Source organism: Pavona decussata, unplaced genomic scaffold (genome assembly GCF_977016875.1).
Source record: "Pavona decussata unplaced genomic scaffold, jaPavDecu1.1 SCAFFOLD_366, whole genome shotgun sequence".
Taxonomy (NCBI): Eukaryota; Metazoa; Cnidaria; class Anthozoa; order Scleractinia; family Agariciidae; genus Pavona; species Pavona decussata.
Window position 1 is genome coordinate 3,645,714 of NW_028145742.1, and position 20,602 is coordinate 3,666,315.

Genomic DNA, 20,602 nt, shown 5'->3' on the forward strand with positions numbered 1-20,602 from the left:
GCTATTTCCCATGGATTTTCAACTGAATATCTTAACGGCGTAAAATTACCTGGCTCAGTGGATGCACTGGCCGATATTGGTGGGACTTTTATAAAAGTGTTAAACTGGAAAATAGTGACGCTATGGTATGTAAAAAAAAAGGCCCGTATCTTTTGGAGACAATAATATGTCGGTAACATTGAGGCGGTTCGGCACGCTCGTGATTACAAGGTCAAGTATGTTGTTGCCACGAGTGGGTTTTTTATTGAGTTGTGTCAAGAGGTGGTCGTGAAGTGGGGAGGAGGGAATTCGAGTCCCGTAAAAACGACTGCGTGGGAGGATGGTTAACACCCGATGCGCTGTCAATAGAGTCCCAGAGGAACAAAGGTCACAAACTTCATGCAGATAATTATCGAATACATCCATCTTGGGTCTTCACTGGGTGGCCTATAGCAAAAACAGAATAAAATTATTTGACCAGTAAAATTGATCTGAAGCTGCTGCAGCTCGGCTTCCGATTCAGGTTTAAATTCTTTGACAGCTTTGGAGGAGGCTGTTTTGATTGTGATAAGAATTATACCACCACCTCGATCAGACCGATCTCTTCTAAATATTGTAAAGCCAGAATGCAATTGCAACATTTCAGAGATGCTGATATTTTGGTTCAACCATATCTCATTGACGCATATAACGTCAGAGTTTTCGGCGTAAACCAGGTCCTGGAAGCGATGGAGGTTACACACGGATTGCCAGTTTGTTGTGCTGTCTTTGTGAGAACTTTTTAAGCTTCTAGCATCTGAGTTTTTGTAGTAACAAACGTGGCACATGTTCATAACATGGCACAGTATATAATATAAGTGTTGACTTAATAGCCAAATAGCAGCGGCTCTCACAGAGCTCTTCGAGTGACAGCCTGATTCCCTTAACAATGTCAACCATTCATCGAAGGAGCAATCGCTTTCGGGAAAACGGCAATAAAAATTGTAAGAATGAAATAAGGTAAAAGGAGTCCAAGACTAGCGATACTTCCAAGGCTAGTCGTCAAGGTTTTAAACCGCTCAAACCTCAAAACGTACCACATGGAAGACAAAATGACTACACTGTCATATATATACACGGCTGAATCGCAGTTTAAGTCAGTAAGGTGGAACTGAGGTGCCTACGAAAGGGATCTGTCTCATATGGTCTAGGGGCCGACTTTTCTCTCCCTCACTGTCTTGTCGGGGACAAGGTATCGGAAAGCAGCGCGGAACCATCTCCAGCTGGCATAAGCGAACCGCGGGCCGAAATCTCGTAGTGCATCGTCATGGTACAACGCTCCGGCAAAGTGTCCAGAGGTACCGTTGTCGGCTGTATTTTTCTCTCTTTTTCAGCCATTTTGATATAAAGGCTGGTAAGTCGCCCGAAGACATCGTAGGGAAAGAAGCTTTAGACAGTCCTTTGTGTATGCAATGTCAAAAGATGCCTAGCAACAAACAACGCGTAGTACATAGCTAGCAACTATACATATTTTAATCCCATTTAGATACTTATATTTTTATATCATGTACATGTGTTGGTAATTAGTTTTAACATTTACCTATTTATATATTTCTCTGTAATTTAAATACGCAATTCAGTCTAATGACTGCGATGTATTTTTGAATAAACAGTCTATTCTATTCTATTCTAAAAAAAAAAGAAGCGTTTTATTCATGTCCCTTGTCATGTCCTTGTCAAATTTTTGACGGGTCTTGTGTACTGTTCATAGCTTTTAAGCAAATTCCGCACATTAAACACCTTCCCTTGAAAATATAATATCGATAATCAGATTTACGGGCAGGGGAGATTGCAACCCTTATAGGTGTCCAAGATCAAGGGCCTGTTTCACAGGAAATTCCTCCGCGAAGTTGGAGAGATTTTCGGAGAAAAGTCGGCGAAACATAAAATAATTACGGTACAGAAGGATATTAAAACTCGGGAAATTCGAAATCTTTTCCGTGAATGTCACCGAAAAGTTGGGAGGATATTCCAAATTTCCGGAAGAGGGTAAATTTATTGGACAAAAATGCCTGGAGAGGCCCATGTGTATTTTACGGCCTTTTCGAGTAGAAGAAAAGCGCTGGTCATGTTAACGTTCAGTGTAAAATAGTTCGCGAGTACATGTATTACCATGTATTACGATTTCCTTTTTGCTAATAATAATAATAATAATAATAATAATAATAATAATAATAATAATAATAATAATAATAATAATAATAATAATAATAATAATAATAATAATAATAATAATAATAATAATAATAATTATAATAATACCCAGAGCCGACTTGTTTATCTGCCGAGAGCGGGGATGTCAGACCCGCGAAGATGCTGAATGTGGAGCTGAGGGGAGGTCTTGGGAGCGAGTTGTAGAAGGAAGTACATAGCCAGAACCAGCAGGGGAAGTTTTTGTCTGCGAGGGAAGAAGATGAAGACCTCCATTTTGAAGGATGTTTCTGGTGGCTGTTATCACTTGTGGGCTTCTAGCCTGCGAATGTAGACGGATTTCTGGCTGTTGTTGATCACGCCGCCGAGTTGTTATGATATGAAGTAGTTCTCTGTTGTCGTGTTTATCTTGACAGCTGATATACACAGCGTGATATAGAAATAGAAAGAACAACACGATGGAAAACAGTGGAGCCGCCGTTATTTCTTGCCTTCAATTTCATTGGTAAAGACCAGAGAAAGACGGCGTTAGAGCGAAAAGTCAAATACTACTTTTTACGAGCCTGACAGGGGTCCTGATAGGCAGGGAAAACAAACAAGAAATTTTTTACCCACTGAGCTAGAACCAGTGTTTTTATAAAAAATTCTCAGCAAACTAGATATTTAGAAACGCTCCCGTCAGTTGACCGTCTAAGAAAAGCCATTGATAATAATTTATACACTTGTGGTATTTTCTTAGACTTTTCAAAAGCCTTTGATACTGTAAACCATACGATCTTGCTGAGAAAACTGGAAGCCTATGGAATAAGGGGGACTCCTTTAAACTGGTTTCAAAGCTATCTTACAAATAGGAAACAGTATGTTGCGAATGTTGAGTTGGATGGGATTAAGTCTCCTAAGCAGACAATGTTATGTAGAATTCCACAAGGAAGCACACTAGGACCTCCTATTTTTGATCTATATTAATGATTTGCCAAATAGCTCGCAAAAATTAAGCTTCAAAATCTTTGCGGATGATACAAATGTATTTGCATCCGCAAGGGACCCTAAAACACTCGAACACCTGCCTCGTTCCCAGACGTCTCTCTCTCTCTCTCTCTCTCTCTCTCTCTGTGCACGCAAAGGACGGCGGGAAAGAGAAAGGGGGAGAGACGTCTGGCAGATCTTGTTTTCAAGATGGCGGAATGTTTAATGGCGGACGATTACGTAATTTTTAAAAACGAATTTAGACCTGTACATTTCGCTTATTTAGAACAAAAAATAGCATGTCCACATCCAGTGTGCCAAGAGGAGTCTGTTTTCTTTCAAAAAAATGGACTTCAGCAACATTACCGAATTCGACATGCTGAAGCTCGTTTCGTGCAGAAAATCGAAGAAGCAGCCCATGTCAGAATGAAAAAGTTACACGGCAAGGAAACGAGAAATATCCTAGAGAAGCTTTACGAGAAACGCTTTACGCTTCCCTTCTCTTCTTTCTCCTTCCCGTGGTCCCTCGCGCTTCGTCACCAGTCACTCGCGTTTCACGCTCGCCTTTGACCAAAATGCGAAACGAAGCGCCTGAGGAGGAGGCAGCTCGAACACTATATGAACTCTGACCTAGCCAAAGTGAAAAGATGGTGCGATATTAACAAACTGTCTATCAATAGGGATAAAACAAACTTCATGATAATCAAATCCACAAAAAAAAAAAAGATATCCCAATAAATCTTAACATAATAAATACCGACGGCTCCTCTTATTCGTTAGAACGAAAGCAATGTATAAAATATACCTAGGTGTTATGATTGACAAGTCTTTATGCAGGAAACACAACATTTCTTTCGTCTGTTCTCGTATATCTCGAAACACTGGAATAATATCGAAATTAAGGTATTACCTCTCAATTAAACAACTAAGACAAATATACTGTAATCTAATCTATCCTTATATTTCTTATGGCATATTAGCTTGGGGAAGTGTATACAAAACACATATAAGAAAAATTCAAGTGAAACAAAATCATATTGTTAGATTAATATTTTTTGCCAAATCATTTGGCAGCGAAACAGAGAAAGCCAAACCTTTGCTAAATCTACTAGGCCTTCTGACAGTAAATAATATTTATCGCCTACAAGTGCTGAAATTTTTACATTCATGGCATAAAGGCCCTCTGCCTGAAGTGTTCGACAACATGTTTCAATATGCTAGTAATATACATGGCTACAACACAAGATATGCAGCTAAGCATAATCTTTATAAGCCGAACGTAAGAACTAATGTAGGTAAACAATTAATCTCCTTCATGGCAACCGATATTTGGAAAGACCTCCCAACTCCTTTAAAAAAAATCATACAAAGTGTGTCTGCTTTTCCGAAACAAGTATTACGTTATTTACTGTCAGAACAACAAATGAACTAATTTTCTTTTATGCTAACCTCGTAACATACGTTAACTTTTTTACAATTAATAAGTTCTTCCTTCCTTTTGCTTTTTCATTTTTTTTTCTTTTTTGCTTGCTATCTAGAACCTAAATTAGCCAGGGAGCTAACAAGATAACCAAATGGTTCATTTGGTTATCTTGTTAGTAGTGGTGATTATGACGGTGACCGTCCATTGCGGAAGATGAGGCATACTGACATCCTAACCGTCCTGGTGTTTGTTCTCTGTGTGTAAACAGTCCAATCTCGCATACCATGAATATCGGAGGGAGGGCGGGGAAGAAACTACCTTGTTCTCCTCCCCCTTCCCCGTTCCTATGAAAGGCCTGATGCTCAAGTTAATCTGGGCAAGGAATCAAGAGCCCACCACAGTTGGGGAAGACAAGAGAAAGTAAAGCTGAAATCAGTGGGCTAACTGGCCACCGACTCTTTCCTTTCACTGGAGAGGCTTCTCTCTTTCAACTGCTTCTCCTAGTCTCGCTGATAATCTCAAGGGCCTTCAGGGAAACCTAACTGAGTTTTCAGTGAAGCGTTTGCGCTGGCCCAGGCTCCACCGGCATACTGTATGTTATACTTTGTACTCATAAGTTTGCTTACTTTTGTTCCTTAAAAAACACAAATCTTTACAGGGTATCTGGTCACTTCACTCCCCGTTAGATCGTTCCACAGAAAAGTTAGATCGCTCCATGTTGTACCTAAGTCAAATTAACCCCTACTCAATAAAGGATCACCTCAATCGTGCTTTAGATCTAAAACGTTCAGCTCATGTCGGTACTGCTTAGCTGACCCCCAGTAAACCGATAAAAGCAGTATCAGTGGTTACCATTTTCTTCTAACAAATTCCGTGAACACCAGGCCCTGGTAGTCAGTGGATAATGTTATCCAGCGGATAAAATGTATTAGTTGGAGTACATTATATCCACTGGATAGCGATTTATCAGTCCTGGATAACGTTGCCCACTCTTTAAAAAACCCGGCCAGGGGCCCGTTTCTTGAAAGTCCCGCCGGTAACTTACCCGGGCCCAATAAGTATACTTTAAATGCTTTTTCGTCGATTACACAGTGATTGCAGTCATGGTACTTAGCCAATGTTTTCATAGAATTATAAGTTTTTAAAATTTAGTATTCAAAGCTAACAAAAAATTGGGACCCAAAGACACTTATGATCACTTATCGGGCCCGGTAAGTCGCCGGGACTTTCGAGAAGTGGGCCCCAGGCGCCGGTTTATATCCACAGTCTTTCCCGGCCTTTTTTAACCAAGCCCTAGTGCTGCTATAGTTGGTTAGAAAAAAAACCTCGACGTTTCGGTATTACTGCCTTCTCCAGTGCACAACAAGAACAACAACAGTATTCCCACGTCCTGAATGAAAACAGATCCTAAAACAATGGTCTACCTTCAGGGTTATTGTTTCTCACACTCCACGTTCGCTCGTGCTATGCTTTCGTCTCCCGCTAGCTCTTCGCGTTCGCTTGTCACCCTAGCCAACCTAAGTATCGACTTTGAAACGCCTGATACTCAGGTGATCGCGTAGAAACGCATATGTCAAAACCTGTCCGGAAGGTCCATATCTAGAATGGACCAATCACATGTACAGTTCGGCATGAAACGTAGGCTGCAAAAGCAGGTCTGAGTTTCTGAGACACCTTGCTGTATCAATTGAGTTTAACTGCAAGACACCTGTTTGCGGCCACATAATATTCCTAGCCGGCATGCCCTCAAGAAATATGCCTATTCGGCCAGAAGAAGGCATAAGCTGTGTTTTGACCGTGCATCTGCAATGGTCCTAATGTTTAAAACAGTAGATTTTCCTTGAGATTTGTGAACCATGTAAAAACCCAGTACTATAGCAACTCTAGCCTGAGTTTTACAGGCTTTACGGAGGGGATTGGGAGGAGGGGAGACCGGAAAGAGCTCTCTCAACGGTTTCAACATTTCAGTGCTTCAACATGCGTTCAACACAGTTGTTAAACCAAATGTCGGGGGGCGTAAAAAATGTTGAAAGCTTGTTGAAAGTGTGTTGAATCAAATTGGTTTAAACTTTCATTCAACATCGATTCAGCATTTTATTTGTTTTTCAAAATGTTGAATGGCGTTGAAACCGTTTGAAGACTCCGTTCATCCAACATTTGTCTTTCGTTGAACGAATGATGGGCAAATGTTGAAACCGTTTAACTTTTACCTTCTTTGCGCTGTTAATGCCGTTGGTATTGTTCTGTGGTTTGTTCTGTTTTCTAGAAGGGTCGCAAGCCAATCACGTGAGACCGGGAACCTGTTTCAGAAACCTGTCTACAAATCGCTTTACACTCGCCGCATATTAATTTTTCGATCGATTGTTCGCCTTACGAGAACAATTATCCGACTGTGGCTTTGGTGAGAAAGCTTTCATTGCTAGGGATACCCGCTTGAAATACCAAGAAATATGCGTCCGCGGCCAGGAGAAGGCGTAAGTTGTTTTATTTGTCACAAGCTCCTATAAGAGTGCGCGTCCAATAGTTATTGCGCAGTGAAAAATCTAGCAGTCCTATTGAGAGCGAGGCAAGTTACAAGTTCTTCTCGTGACCATCTAGTCGGTCGTCTGAAGCGTTGGTCCATTCTCGATCAGAGCTTTTTTAAAATGGGAAGATAGTCAGGGAGAGGAAAAGTGAAAGTTTACTCACGAGTTTTGACTTTCCCTTCCTCGGAGACCACTGGCAGATAGTCAGTGAAGCGTTTCACAGAAATCGTTCGCCTTGACCTTCCGCGAAATTGTGCCGATAAGCTAGGAAGCGAAGATTCTCATTCGTCCTCCTGTTGAATCGCATCCGTTCGTCTCGAAAGACCATGGGTCAATTTTTGTGCACCTTGTCAAGGGCTCTCTTAACTGACCGAAGACACGGCGAACGAAAATGTCATAGGACGAAAACAGGAAACGTAACTTTACGTAAGGTTCTAGAATACGTGGTGTCGATCAATTTCCGTTTCAATTTCTTCGTGTAACCTTAAGTGGTGGCTGAAAGATTTGACTTTCGTGTTTTGTAACTAAACTTGTGTGACAACGTGTGAAATGTAATGATAAAATGTCTGACAGCCACTGCAACCAAATACAGTTGTACGTCAAACTTTGTTGAACAACCGATGGAAGGAGTCATACCTAAATCTTTTAATTTGGTCATTTATACAATCTTGCTAATCCAGAAAAAGTTATAATTTTGAGCTGTTTAACTGAAGTATTTTTCAGTAATATTTTCAGGTGCTCTTCAGCCTCCCCCCCCCTCTCCACCCTCGTGGTGCACACAGCCCTCTCCCTCCATTGCTATAGAAGTACTGGGCTTTCCTTTTGCGTTACCAGTCTGGCTTCATTGTATGATAGATCAGATACATGTAGTTAACTCTGCAGTGTATGTTAAAACCCATGAATTTCCCACTGAGTGTTAGCACCAGTGAGGAAGTGGAAGATTGCATGAGGCAAAGAAAAAATATTTTGACCTTGGCCGGAATTGAACCTTAGTACGATCTCCAGATTTGATTGTCCAGAGCTCAAAGTCATGGGTAATTGTGGTGGTAACCGTGGCAATGTGAATGTGGTGGGTACAAAGTTGAAATGGCTAACACTCAGTGGGTAACCCATGGGTTCACTTCAGTACTCTAACATACACTGTAGTGGCACCACATTCATTCACTTGGCTTCATTGTAGCCTGTGTGGCAGGTGCAATCAGGGAGGGAGAGCGAGAGAATCCCCCTCACCCCCTGCCTGATTATGCCTGCTATACATGCTAGCTTCATTGCTTCTGCTGGAGTACCTTTTATGGATCATTAGACTTGGTGAAATGTCCCCCCTCCTCAGCCTTCAACTGACTTCCATGTAAAAATGAAAAGGAGTTTGTTGTAAACTTCAAATGGAATACCTGAAAGACAACAGCTCAAGTTCATTTTGTACCGACAAAGAAAGTAACAAACAGCAAGTATTTTGCAAGTAGTTCCAAACCATATTACCCAAATTTCATTTTGTGATCATTTCTTCTCGCTCGATCACGCTAACTTCTGGCCATATTATCATAGCAAGACAAATGTCTTGTTCTACTGCTGTAGCGAGACAAATCTGATGTCTCTTAAAACCCCATAATTGATTGTTTTATATCAAGCTATGACCACTAACCCCTCCAAAAAAGAAAAGTCCAATGTGAAAGTTTGCATACAAACTGAACCTCCTTGCCTCTTCAATGGAAAAAAAAAATCCTCCCACTGACAACAGCCACCTTGACACAGCAAGATTATTTTGTATGACCTTCTGCAACTCTCTTATATACAGTTCTTTCTGTTCTTTACCATAGGTTGCCTTGATGGATCCATCACAGGTGTATAGACCTGAGGATGTTTTCAAAGAATACAATGATTTCATTGTATCCAGAACTGATAAAAATGAGAAAGATTTTCGAAATTATGACCTAAACCTTCAAACTGACATAGTCCGCAGGACATACATTCTAATGCACGAGAATCAAACCCTCAACTTCGTCAAGGAGAAGGTGAGTGGGTCTGAATTGTACAACTATCTTGAGACTTACCGTCACACAAGTGCACTTTCCCTTTATGTCATCATGCAGAATAGCTGGATTTCTTGCAGTTCCACTGTCATTGTCATTTGTGGGACATTTTATGCCTCTCTTCATGACACTGGCAACACTGAAGTTAAGCAGCAATGAAATGATTTCACATATTATTGAAAGAAACCACTGAACACACTATATTTAACCTTCACTGGACTGAAAACTGCCCAAATGGAACCTTTCATGGAGGTGTCATTAAGGGCGGTAACCCATAATTAACACCTGTTGTGGCTGAATACCCTTGAAAGAACCTTGATGTTACCAGTGATATTGATGGTTGTAGGCTCATTTTACTCAGAAACCATGAAGATTGTTGTGGGTGAAAATCTTGATGCAACAATTGCGCCAAATAACTTACATGTGATGACACGCCTCGGTGTGTGTTCAGTTGAAGAAGGGGTGGGGGGGGGGGGGGGGAGGTTCTAAGGATCTGTCTTTCAAGATTTAATGCTTACATTCTCCTTGCCTGAACAGCAAATGATTATATTAAGGAATTATTCCTCTGGCATCTTTTGTGAAATTTCTTCACATTATGTTGTGTTTTCTTATAGAAAGAGAAGTGGTGTTCATTAAACAAATGTAAAATGACAGTTCTGGAAGCGGTTCATCTTTTAGATGCACTGGTAGATGAGAGTGATCCAGACACAGACTTACCAAACTCAGTACATGCCTTCCAGACAGCTGAGCGCATCCGTGCTGACCATCCAGACAAGGAGTGGTTTCAATTGACAGGGCTTCTTCATGATCTGGGCAAGGTCATGGCCCTGTGGGGGGAGCCTCAGTACTGTGTTGTAGGGGACACTTTCCCTCTTGGCTGCAAGTTTTCAGAAAACATAGTTTTCCATGACACGTTTACAAACAACCCAGACACAAAGGTTCCTGAATACAGGTATGACAGACTTCACTTGCTGTTCATTTTGCACTTAACCATTCTGCATAATGAAAGCAGATGTACTAAGCATTAGTGCCTACACGTTTATTTTAATGAGTGGACATTGTCCAAGACCTGCATCTGTTTAAGACCTGTTTAAGGTCATGTGGTATCTAATAGAAAAAATTTTTTTGCACCATTTATGACTATGCAGGAAAAGCAGATCTTCAAGGGCTATTTGAATCCAAAAAGAAAATTGGGAGTAACCATTCATTTTTCAGAAATAATTAAGCAGCAATAATATATATTGTTGCTTAATTCCAAAAAGCATGGAAACAAGGTATGGCATTTTTTAAAAGCTTGATTATAAATATAGGTGGTTACCCCCAATTTTCTTTTTGGACTTCAATAACCCTTGGTAACATTTTCTTTCCCGCATAGTCCTAATAAACTGCACAAAAATATTTTTTTAATCAAGGGGAACTGTCCTTGGAAATTTAGAGGCTCTCAGACCATCCTGAGATGCGCAATGTATGGGCAGTCATAGCAAAAGGAGGCACTATTCTTGATATGGATTTCCACCCCTTGAGAAAAGTTGAAGTTGAAGAGTATAAAATTTGCACATAAAGTTACTTTTGGTGTTGTTGTTGTTCTAAGAAGCACCTTCAAGATCTGGAATGAACTCTGCTTAATTTCAACTGTTGTGTGTTTTTCCCTTTTGCAGCACAAAGTATGGCATCTACAAACCCAACTGTGGTCTTGATAATGTGACAATGTCTTGGGGACATGATGGTATGGTATTTTTAGGTGTTATATCAGTGTCCATCTTTCTAAGTGTTAGCTTTCTAGTTTTCTTTTTGATAAGGTGTACACATGAGGGCCTCTAATGACATGTCACAATTTCAGACAATGTCCCTGAGGAAATCATTTTTGTGTTATCCAGGGATATGATGCAAATTTGGCTAAAAATATACTTAGATCATTATAGGAAGGACAACTTTGACCACTCATCATCATCATCATCATCATCATCATCATCATCATCATCATCATCATCATCATCATCATCATCATCATTTATTATTATTGTTAAAAGTGTTTAATGAAGTGCAGAGCCTAACAATAATCAGGAGTTATTATTATTAATATAACAAGAAGCTGTTTTCAGCTTATACTCGGGCCATATTTGACTGCGTGGTGCGTAAGCCTACGATCTTTTAGCAGTGATACCTTCCAGCATTGCTGACTCCCCAAAATCGATAGAAATAGACGGAGATATACACCCAGGAAAAAAATAGTTCAGGCTCCAGAAGTGATTCATCGTTTTATTGCTACAGCTCTGTTTTGTATATGGTCAGGAGCTGACCACACTCATCATGCAACTTCAACGAATGACCGTAAAGTATATAAAGTAATCAAAAACTGGTGATTTAAAGCAAGCAGCTGGTAGGCGATAAAATACAATTCCACGTGCCGTGAGAGAGTTAACGTGCCATGATACAAACAGTTACATTACGTTATACAAGAGGTTTTTGGTACGTATCTATTTATATGAGGGCATGGATTTATGAAATCATTCGAACTGGTGATTTAAAACAAGCATTTGCTGGGCGATAAATTACTAATGGTCGTGGCGTGATACAATTCACGTGCCATGATACAAATGGTTACTTTACGTTTTTCGAGAGGTTTTGAGTACATATCTAGTTTTGTGGGGGTTTGGACTGGGTAATTCATTGCGTTTGTTCAGGCTACTAAGATCTTTTCTACGGAAATAAACTTTTCGTGAAGACATAGGTTACATTTCTTGTTAATGTTATTATCGGGTTTGAACTTTGTGAGTACTTTCCATTTAATTAGAAATGTTTTGTTTGCATCCGTCAGGGTCCATATATTGTTCAGATAGTTCTGTTGCATTGCGTCTGTTGGCGTTTCGGAAGAATGTGTTGTGCCAGTCCCACGTACGATTCAGTTGTTGTTACCGTCGTTCGCTTGGAGGCATTTACCATCAAGTGGGCATTCTGCTTTAATTTCTTCCTGCAGTTGCAGCTCGGGTCATGATTTTGGTTTGGGGTTGTTGCTACATTTGAGAGTATCTGTTTTTTTATGTGATGCGATGATGGTTTTCATGTTTGGCATGCACGAGTAGCTGAGTTTTAGTGTCTGTCTGTTGAAGACCTTGTTTATTGGGTGGTTCTTGGGGAAGCATTTGTCGACTGACGATGGATGAAAATTTCTGTACAATTGACAATTTCTAATTATTCTCCTATTTAGTATACACTGACATAAACACTCTAATATCAACTTATCCATGTAAGCTCAAATTCTTTTACTCAGATGTATCAACGATATGGAACATGATTTAGCCAAACAAAACTCTGTGAGCAGGCTAGGGCACAAATTAAAGAAGTTTGTTGACAAAACGGTTTCCTTCTTGAACAAACTCAAAAACTGATGACAAAATTGCAAGTACGTTCGCAGACCTTCGCATGATTTGTCGTGTGTGTTGTTTTCCTTGGCCCGCCAATTTTTCTGCACGTGCCTTGTTTCGCGTTTCGTAATAAAAATGCTCCGCTCGATAACCCATGAAGGGTCAGGATTTTTCCGGCGGAGGAATCAAACATGAGAATTGTCATTGCAGGACTGAGTGTGACACGATAGCGATCGCGTCACCTATTAAATACATCTCTATAAAGTCAAATTGGAAAATTAAGTCTTATTGTGGTCACCCAAATCAAAGCTAGTCAAAAACTGTCTCTCTTTTCCCCTCTTCCTCAGCGTGCACCTGCATGCGATCGATCGTTCGATTCTACATGACCATTCTTCTTCTGTAAAACATTCACGTTGCTTGTGGTGAGGTCTGCATTTGAATCTTTGGAATTTTCTGACCATTCTGCAGCGTCTTGCGAGGGTCCCGAAGAAAGCTGCAAAATGTCACTACACTTTTCTGTTTCGATTTCGCATTCGCGTTTTCAAAACCCACCATCTACATCATGCAGAGTTAAATTCATGCGCGTGCTGCTCGTGCGACAAACCTTCCAAAGGTTCATGATTTCTTGCACAACTGTCACCCTCGCTAATCAGACGAAACAGAATGCACTATGTTCAAGCTACTTCCTCTTCTCTTATGCTATATCCACGGGCTTTAATCCTTACGTTTTAGCTTTCTTCGCCACTCGACATGCTATTATTGCCTTCACCTTTTTGTTCTAACGACTCGAGAACCCTATCTGCGCTGAGGGAAACGTTCACGAACGCTTCACAACCGACGCCAAATGTTTTGATTCGAAAGAATAGTGACTCGCAAAAAACATCGGGGAAAGGGAGGGGGAGCTTAGGAAGCAAAAAAATTTAGGGAGTTCGGGACCCTCCCCTCCCCTTCCCCGATTACTTAACGTGGCGCCTCACGGCCCGAGTACAAAGAACGCGAAGAATTTGATAACGCCACCAAAAACATTACCCGTGCCACTCGAGCACAAAAAAACGAGACCGAGAACAATAACTCGTGGCCCGAGGTCTTATCTCTCGGCCCATCGCGACCCCAAAGAGAAAAAAGAATTTGATAATGCTACCGAAACCTTAACTCAGTCCGCCTTACGGCCCGAGTAATAATAATAATAATAATAATAATAATAATAATAATAATAATATTATTATTATTATTATTATTATGCGCAGTAAAACTATCTGTATGCACAGTATAAGAAGCACCACAGGGCGCATAGCGTAACCTGTGAGCCAAGCGAAACTGGTATCTACCACTGAGCTACAGGAGACCTGTGAGAGCTGCATGTAGACCATTAAACCAAGTTCATGTGACAACCAACCTACATTCTGCTAGGATTTATTATTATTGTTATTATTATTATTATTATTATTATTGTTATAAAGCAAATGGCTTCCTGTCTTGTTTTGTGATCCAAAGTGATCATGTGACCAGTAAGCGTTTCATGAAAGAGGTCCATATGAATTGGATGAAAGCTCCCAAGTGCTAAGCTTTCATTGTTCTATAAGCGACTGGTTTTAGAGAGTAGGACTTAAATTTTGTGTTAAACACTTACATTTACAGTATTTTCACCTTGCAGAGTACATGTACAATGTTCTTGTTGGAAACAACTGCAAACTACCTAAAGAGGTAAAATAATAAATGAATGTTTTAACTTTTTGATCATATGACATCTTTTTTACTTGGAAAGAACAATCTGTTAGTACACAAAGTATGTGAACTTAAGACAAAAAAGGAGAGCAGCTCCTACATGTAAAATGGGCGGTATCTACCACTGAGCTACAGGAGACCTGTGAGAGCTGCATGTAGACCATTAAACCAAGTTCATGCGACAACCAACCTACATTCTGCTAGGATTTAAATGTTGATAAGTGGTATATGATTGTGAAAGAAGACATTGTGTTTTATGCCTCTCATTGACATTCAAATCCTAGCAGGATGCAGGATGTTTGTCACATGAATCTAGTTTAATGGCCTAGCTCCCACAAGCCTCCTGTTGCTCAGTGGTAGAGCATCTGAACTATTTTTCAGAGGAAAGGGAAGAAATCTATTTTCTATTATTTAATTCGGTATTTATTTTCACTTTAGGCATTCTACGTAATCAGATATCACTCCTTCTTTCCCTGGCATTGCAGTGGAGACTACACCTATTTGTGCAGTGATCAAGATATGGAAATGCTTAAATGGGTTAAAGAATTCAAGTGAGTTTACTCTCTTTTAAGAGACACAGCGTTAAAAAAATCCAGCTGTACATTAAAGAAACACAACAATCACAGTATCTTGACAAGAGTATGTGCATGTAGCTGCTTGCATATAGCTGTATTAATTTCAAGCAAAGACTTCAATCAGTTGGTACTATTACAAAGTTGCACTTTGTACCATAATATTTATTGCAACCTTATGACAAAGTTTTTGATGAGTTTTGACACCTTGTTGTCAATGTTAAGGAAACTTTATGAGGACTACTGTTTCAACTGGTTTATGAAAATTTTAATCAAATGTCATGAGGTAGAATTGCAAGCATGAAATTGGAACTTGATAACTAGGCCTTCCACAGCTGAGGTGCATTTTGTTGGTCAATTGAAATGGAAACTGTCAGAGACTTTAAAAAGTCACCAAAAACTAATGAACAAACTTTAAACTTGCACTTACATTGCACATGGTGAACAGTTGCGTCTGCACAAGAGTTAAGACCATCTGGTGATTGCTTAGTGTACATGTACACTGTACTTGTTAGAAATTTTATAAATTTTCACAAGGAATCTTGGAAGAGCAGGGAAAACATTCCTTTACAGTTTGTTTGCTCAACAGTTTTTTATTCTCCTATATTTCTACCACAAATCTTCTGTGTACTCATGATTTATTGTGTGGGTTTCAAAAACAATTTTAAATGGAAACCATTCTGGAAACTTGGAAGAAGAAACTGGTACAGAAGGGTAAATGTAGGTGAAAATACATATTAAATTCACGTGGGTGATGAAGAAAAATGGTGAAAGCTAGTTTAAATGCCCCAGAGGCAGACTGACATCAACTATGTCAAGAGGTTTTCAGGCTTTTAAACTGTTTTTGGTGATACTGTAACTTATTTTATAGCAAATATGACCTGTACTCCAAGTCTGATACAGTGCCAGATGTTGAAGCAGTGACTCCATACTATGAACAACTGATTGCCAAGTATTGCCCTGGACAGCTGTGCTGGTGAAAGGGACACCACTGACCATCAGTGGTTCAAGCTTAGTGCTTTTATGTATCCATAGCTACTTCAAGGCTACCAGAGGGTTTCTCGGGCACTAGCTTATAAATCATGTCTTGTGGATTTCTGAATAATTTGACATTAAGCATGACTTACTTTAAATTTCAGGGTATAATATTTTGTAATTCTCAAGTATCAAGTTTTGGAGTTTAATAGTCAGCCTATATCACACATGACCTGTATTTCCAAGAATGAAATGAACTTTCATTCAAATTCCTCTTTGTAATGTCCAGCATTTGAACTGAATGTTGAAGATTTCTCTGGAAATCTTTCCGTAAAAGATGCTGAGTATGTATATAGATTTCTATATTTAAAATGCAACTAAACAAGACTAGTGTCTAACTAGAAAACTATATGGTTTACTTAGTTAGTCTTATTAATAACTATAAAACTTTAAATTACCTAAATATACATATAAAATATTATATCAGGCTTTAAGGAAATGTGAAATAAAATATTTTTGTTGTAACTAAAAAAAAAAAGACTTGGGAAACAAGTTTTATTTTTGAAATACTTAATGCTGTTAATTATGTAAAGAAAAATTCTTAGCTTTATACCATTAATAAACTAGGGAAAATATCTATGGGAACTCTGAAATCACACTGGCGATGGTAAAAACTGACATGAAACTATACATTTCAAAACCCTCCTTCAAATTTCAAAATTACTGGTCATATGTGGTGTAGATTGACTGTAAAATTAAATTCACACCCATGTGTTGAATAATTTAGGCATCCCTTTTTAACTCGTGAATGCGCGCATGCGCAATGAACGAGTTATAGCGATAGCTGACTCTCGACTTGGTCAGTCGATCAGTCGGTTTTGTCGTTAACTTTCGGGCGTGCGCAGTGAATGAGTTTTAAATTCAATTAGTGGAAAAAACACGCGAACATTTGTTGTTCATGGCGCATCAGGAAATTCTTATTCAATATGTAGAGAATAATTTGACGATCATTTAGTGCAAGAATGGCGATTTTTCGTTCAATCTGAGCAAAGTTTCAAGTTTTTTCAGTTTTTCAGAAAGTCCGGGGTCGTAAACTCAATTAGTGAAAAAAAAAAAAAACGTGAAAATTTGTTTCACGACGCGTCAGAATTCTCTCATTCATTCTGTAGAGAATAATTTGACAATCATTTTAGTGTAAGAATGGGGATTTTTCGTTGAATCTGAGCAAAGTTATAGGATTTTTTCGTTTTTTTCTACGAAGTGCAGTTTCTTTCAAGAATTAAAAATAATTTAATTTAAAAATAATTTAATTAAAAAATAATTTAATTTGTCAGTTTTCACGCGAAAGCGGAACGTGCCATGTCACGCATCATTGACGTCGTAAACAAAATTATGCAAATTTCTGGTGAAATGAACACTTTTAAGATCTTGTCAGCTTTCATAGAGGTTTCCAAGGGAAAAAATGTTTCATTTTCGAAAATTACAACTGGTAATTTATGGGAAAGCAAAAGGACGCGGTCGATAAATAATTCTTATTTAGCAAGAGCTTGTCATAGTTCATTATTTTTACTTGAGGATTGCGTGGACTGAACTCCAAAGGAAAAATTTCACGCATTTATGTCGGGCATGAATCGTAATGCGATACTTTGTTGAACATATTTCCCTTTGTGAGATCGGCTTGCCCTACAGTAATTTTGTAATTTTAATTCCCAAAAAAACTTCACTTGCCCATCGGGCAAGTGATGGTTAGAATCCACTAGCCCGATCGCGAAATCCAGTAGCCACGGACTATCACACGAATTTGCATGACGTAGCTGCACATGGCGTGCTCCTATAAACTTTGAATAAAAAAAACACGTGATATTTTTTAATCGGCGCATCAGAATAATCGGCTTATTCAATCTGTACAGAATAATTTGACCATCACTTTAATAGTACAAGAATGGTCATTTTTCGTTACATAATCGGGCAAAGATATAATTTCTTTTAGCTTTTGAGGAAGTTTCCGTAGCAGTCTAAATTGGAATTACTATGTGTCATCTGCATTCACGAGTTGGCTCACAGGAGCCTTTGATTCTAATAGCTACTACATGAAACACTCTATCGCGTACCGAGGTGCCATTATCTGGAATCTCCTCTCACTGCTAGCAAATGGCACAGGAATCAAGGCCTTCATGAAGAAGGCTTGGCAATCATCAGATCTTAGAGAACTGAACTTTTCAGCCAAGTCACCTACCACCATACAACATAAGGACACAGATTTTGTATACTTATGATTAGATTTTGTACTTATCTGAGATATGGATCAAGTGGTAGAGTGCGGGTCAGGAAATTTTGAACGTTGTTATGATCTTGTGATCTAAATACCCCAATGCTATTTCACTTATTTATAATACTGTAGTATGTAAATTAGTTACTGATTTTATGATGATAATGATGGCAGTTTTTTATTTTTATCTTTTTTCTTTTTGGCACAGCCCCATAAGCTTACTAGCTTTAATTTCTACCATGGATAAATAAAGTTTATTGATTATTGATTTATTAACAGCAAAATGAAATCCTTTCTTTTGTTTTAGCTGGTAAAACAGCGCTGTTGTTGCTGTTTTGCCAAAGCAAAAATTTCATGCCATGCCGGTAGTTTTTAGTTAGTACTGTTTCTGGGAAACCATCAGTGTTGTTAGATTCTCACTGTTTTTTGATAATATTGTAGAGTATGAACTGTGTAGTCTGTAGTCTGGAATCTAATTCTGAATCACCATGCCAGTTTAACATTATTTTTTTTGGACAGGTTTAGTAGTGATGCCATGGGCTTCTGTTGTTTATAATTCAATCAATTATCATATAAATGGATTTAAGGGGTACATTTTTAAAGAAACTGTGGTGATGTGTTGGTGAGGAGTAGAAACGAATGTTTGGTTTATCAACAGAGTTTATAACTAAAGGACAATTGTCGGCCACCATAAAAGAGATTCGAGTGCTGATGTCTTGAGCATTAGCCCTTCATCAGAGCGAATCAAAGAAATGTGGGTTGTATGCGTTTAAATAGTGAGCAATGGAGCTACCCTATTGGTGGGAGCATGGTAACTTGGAAAACAAGAATAAATTAGTCTAAATGTAAGAAGGTTTTTAAAACTTTTGTTCACTGGATTTGCTTGCTGAAATAAAGCAAAGCTTTCGGTTAGCCCTCTGACTGTGATCACTAAGTAGCCTCCCCTCTGGATGTGTGGAAGCGAGGTTACTAGATGTGCGAGTGAAATTGAATAAAAAAGGTTTGTTGATTCTGTGGGATTTAAAGAGTGCCAATTTGGACAAATGAGTTTTTGTTCTATTTGCAGGTTGCTCAAAACTTTAGAACAGGTATTACCCACAATTCCTTGATTTGCTCTGGCTAAGGGCTACATTTGAAACGTCAGCACTCATATCCCGTTATGGTGATTATTTAGATGGTCAGGTGTGGTAGTACTATAAGTACCAATGATAAGTAAAAATAAGCATTCAGTGGGTAACTTATTTGTGATGGCCACTTAAACAACATACCGGGAATCAACATTGATTTGAAAAATTACCAGTAATGCAAGTTATAACTACAAGAGGAATGCTGTTTCAAACATTTCAACACACAGAAATGTTCACAGATGTCCCAGACTGTACTACAAAAAGATTAAAGGTTACTGATAGGTTTTGTGGGTGTCTTCATGGAAATCTTGCGTACGATGAGGATGGTTTTGAAACAAGATGGGGCTGGTTGTACAACTAACCTTTACTGCTCGCACCCAGCTAAAGTTTTTTTTTGTTTTCGTTAAACGATTAGGCTTTGAACTTGTTTGCCTTCTTTAGCGCCGGTTTTTTCTTAATTTTTACTCAAGGCGACTTTTCTTGCTTTGCTCTCTTCAAATCTAAAATGGAACGCTGTCTCACTGTAAAATTCAGTATAAAACGTCATGACATGCGATGAACACAATGTAAACAAAATATGCAAATTCGCTGGTAATTCGAGATCACGGGTAAACTTTGCCGCGTAAAACGTCAACACACCCCCGCATAAATTGGATTATGACACCCTCACTCTTTTACCGCTATTCCTACAAAACCTTTTTTCTTCAGATAGCTCATGTTCTTTTCAAGATTTCGAGCTACCGTTTTCATTGAACCCTGCATCCCTTTCTTGTTTCAACAATTGTCTAAAAACGTTTTTTGAGAAAAATTCGACCTTTCTGCCCTGTCAGTAACCTTGAAGGGAGACAGATTAGGTTGAGACATCCTTGGAAACATTGTTTACTTACACTTGTTGGTGGGTGTTAATTAGATACAGGACTATTTTTTAGAGAGGATGGAGGGAGGAGGGATTTTATCCATCCAAAGTAACTTTTACTCTCCCCCCCACTTGGAATTCCATGTTACTAAGATGACCTCTCCCCAAAAAGGAAAAGAAAAATATGGATTACAGCTTATGTCTCCAAATTAATGCTCACTCTGGAATGAAATGGTTCATACAAGAGAACCACTGATGTTCAAAGGCATTTCAGTACATACAATCTATTTACCAATGAATTTACAGTGCAGCCAAAACTGGCTTTAATCTTTGAAACCATCATTATCCTTTGATAACTGACAGAAATAATATAAAGATGCCTTGTAAATTATGAACAGATTGTAATGTAAAAAGGTATCTAAGTGGAGGGTTTGGGGCGTTGGTTGTTTTCCTGGAAATTATGTAAATTTATGAATTAGTGAATGATCCTACTACGTGCACATCTCGGAACATGTGGACTTTGCAATAAATTTTTTATGCATTTCAAGTCAGCATAGTGTGCTTCCTGTCATATTGCTAAGACTATTCCTGGGGCCAAAG

The 20,602-nt window shown here is 38.9% G+C and overlaps 2 protein-coding genes across 2 annotated transcripts in view; one reads left to right on the forward strand and one right to left on the reverse strand.

Annotated features, from left to right (window-relative positions):
* Positions 1-9,543, reverse strand: part of LOC146452895 (calcium/calmodulin-dependent protein kinase kinase 1-like) — a 30,923-nt gene extending 21,380 nt beyond the window's left edge. Inside the window, exons 1-2 of the mRNA XM_085097475.1 lie at positions 9,135-9,543; positions 8,370-8,474 (exon numbers count right to left, since the gene is read on the reverse strand). The gene's annotated coding sequence lies outside the window, so the exon portion shown is untranslated. The remainder of the gene's footprint in view (positions 1-8,369; positions 8,475-9,134) is intronic.
* Positions 6,861-19,430, forward strand: LOC146452896 (inositol oxygenase-like). Its single transcript, XM_085097481.1, has 7 exons — positions 6,861-7,032; positions 8,901-9,095; positions 9,728-10,065; positions 10,772-10,839; positions 14,133-14,182; positions 14,642-14,754; positions 15,647-19,430. The coding sequence occupies exons 1-7, from the start codon at positions 7,009-7,011 to the stop codon at positions 15,753-15,755; spliced, it is 897 nt and encodes a 298-aa protein (XP_084953607.1). The 5' UTR covers positions 6,861-7,008; the 3' UTR covers positions 15,756-19,430.
* Positions 19,431-20,602: the final 1,172 nt, after the last annotated feature.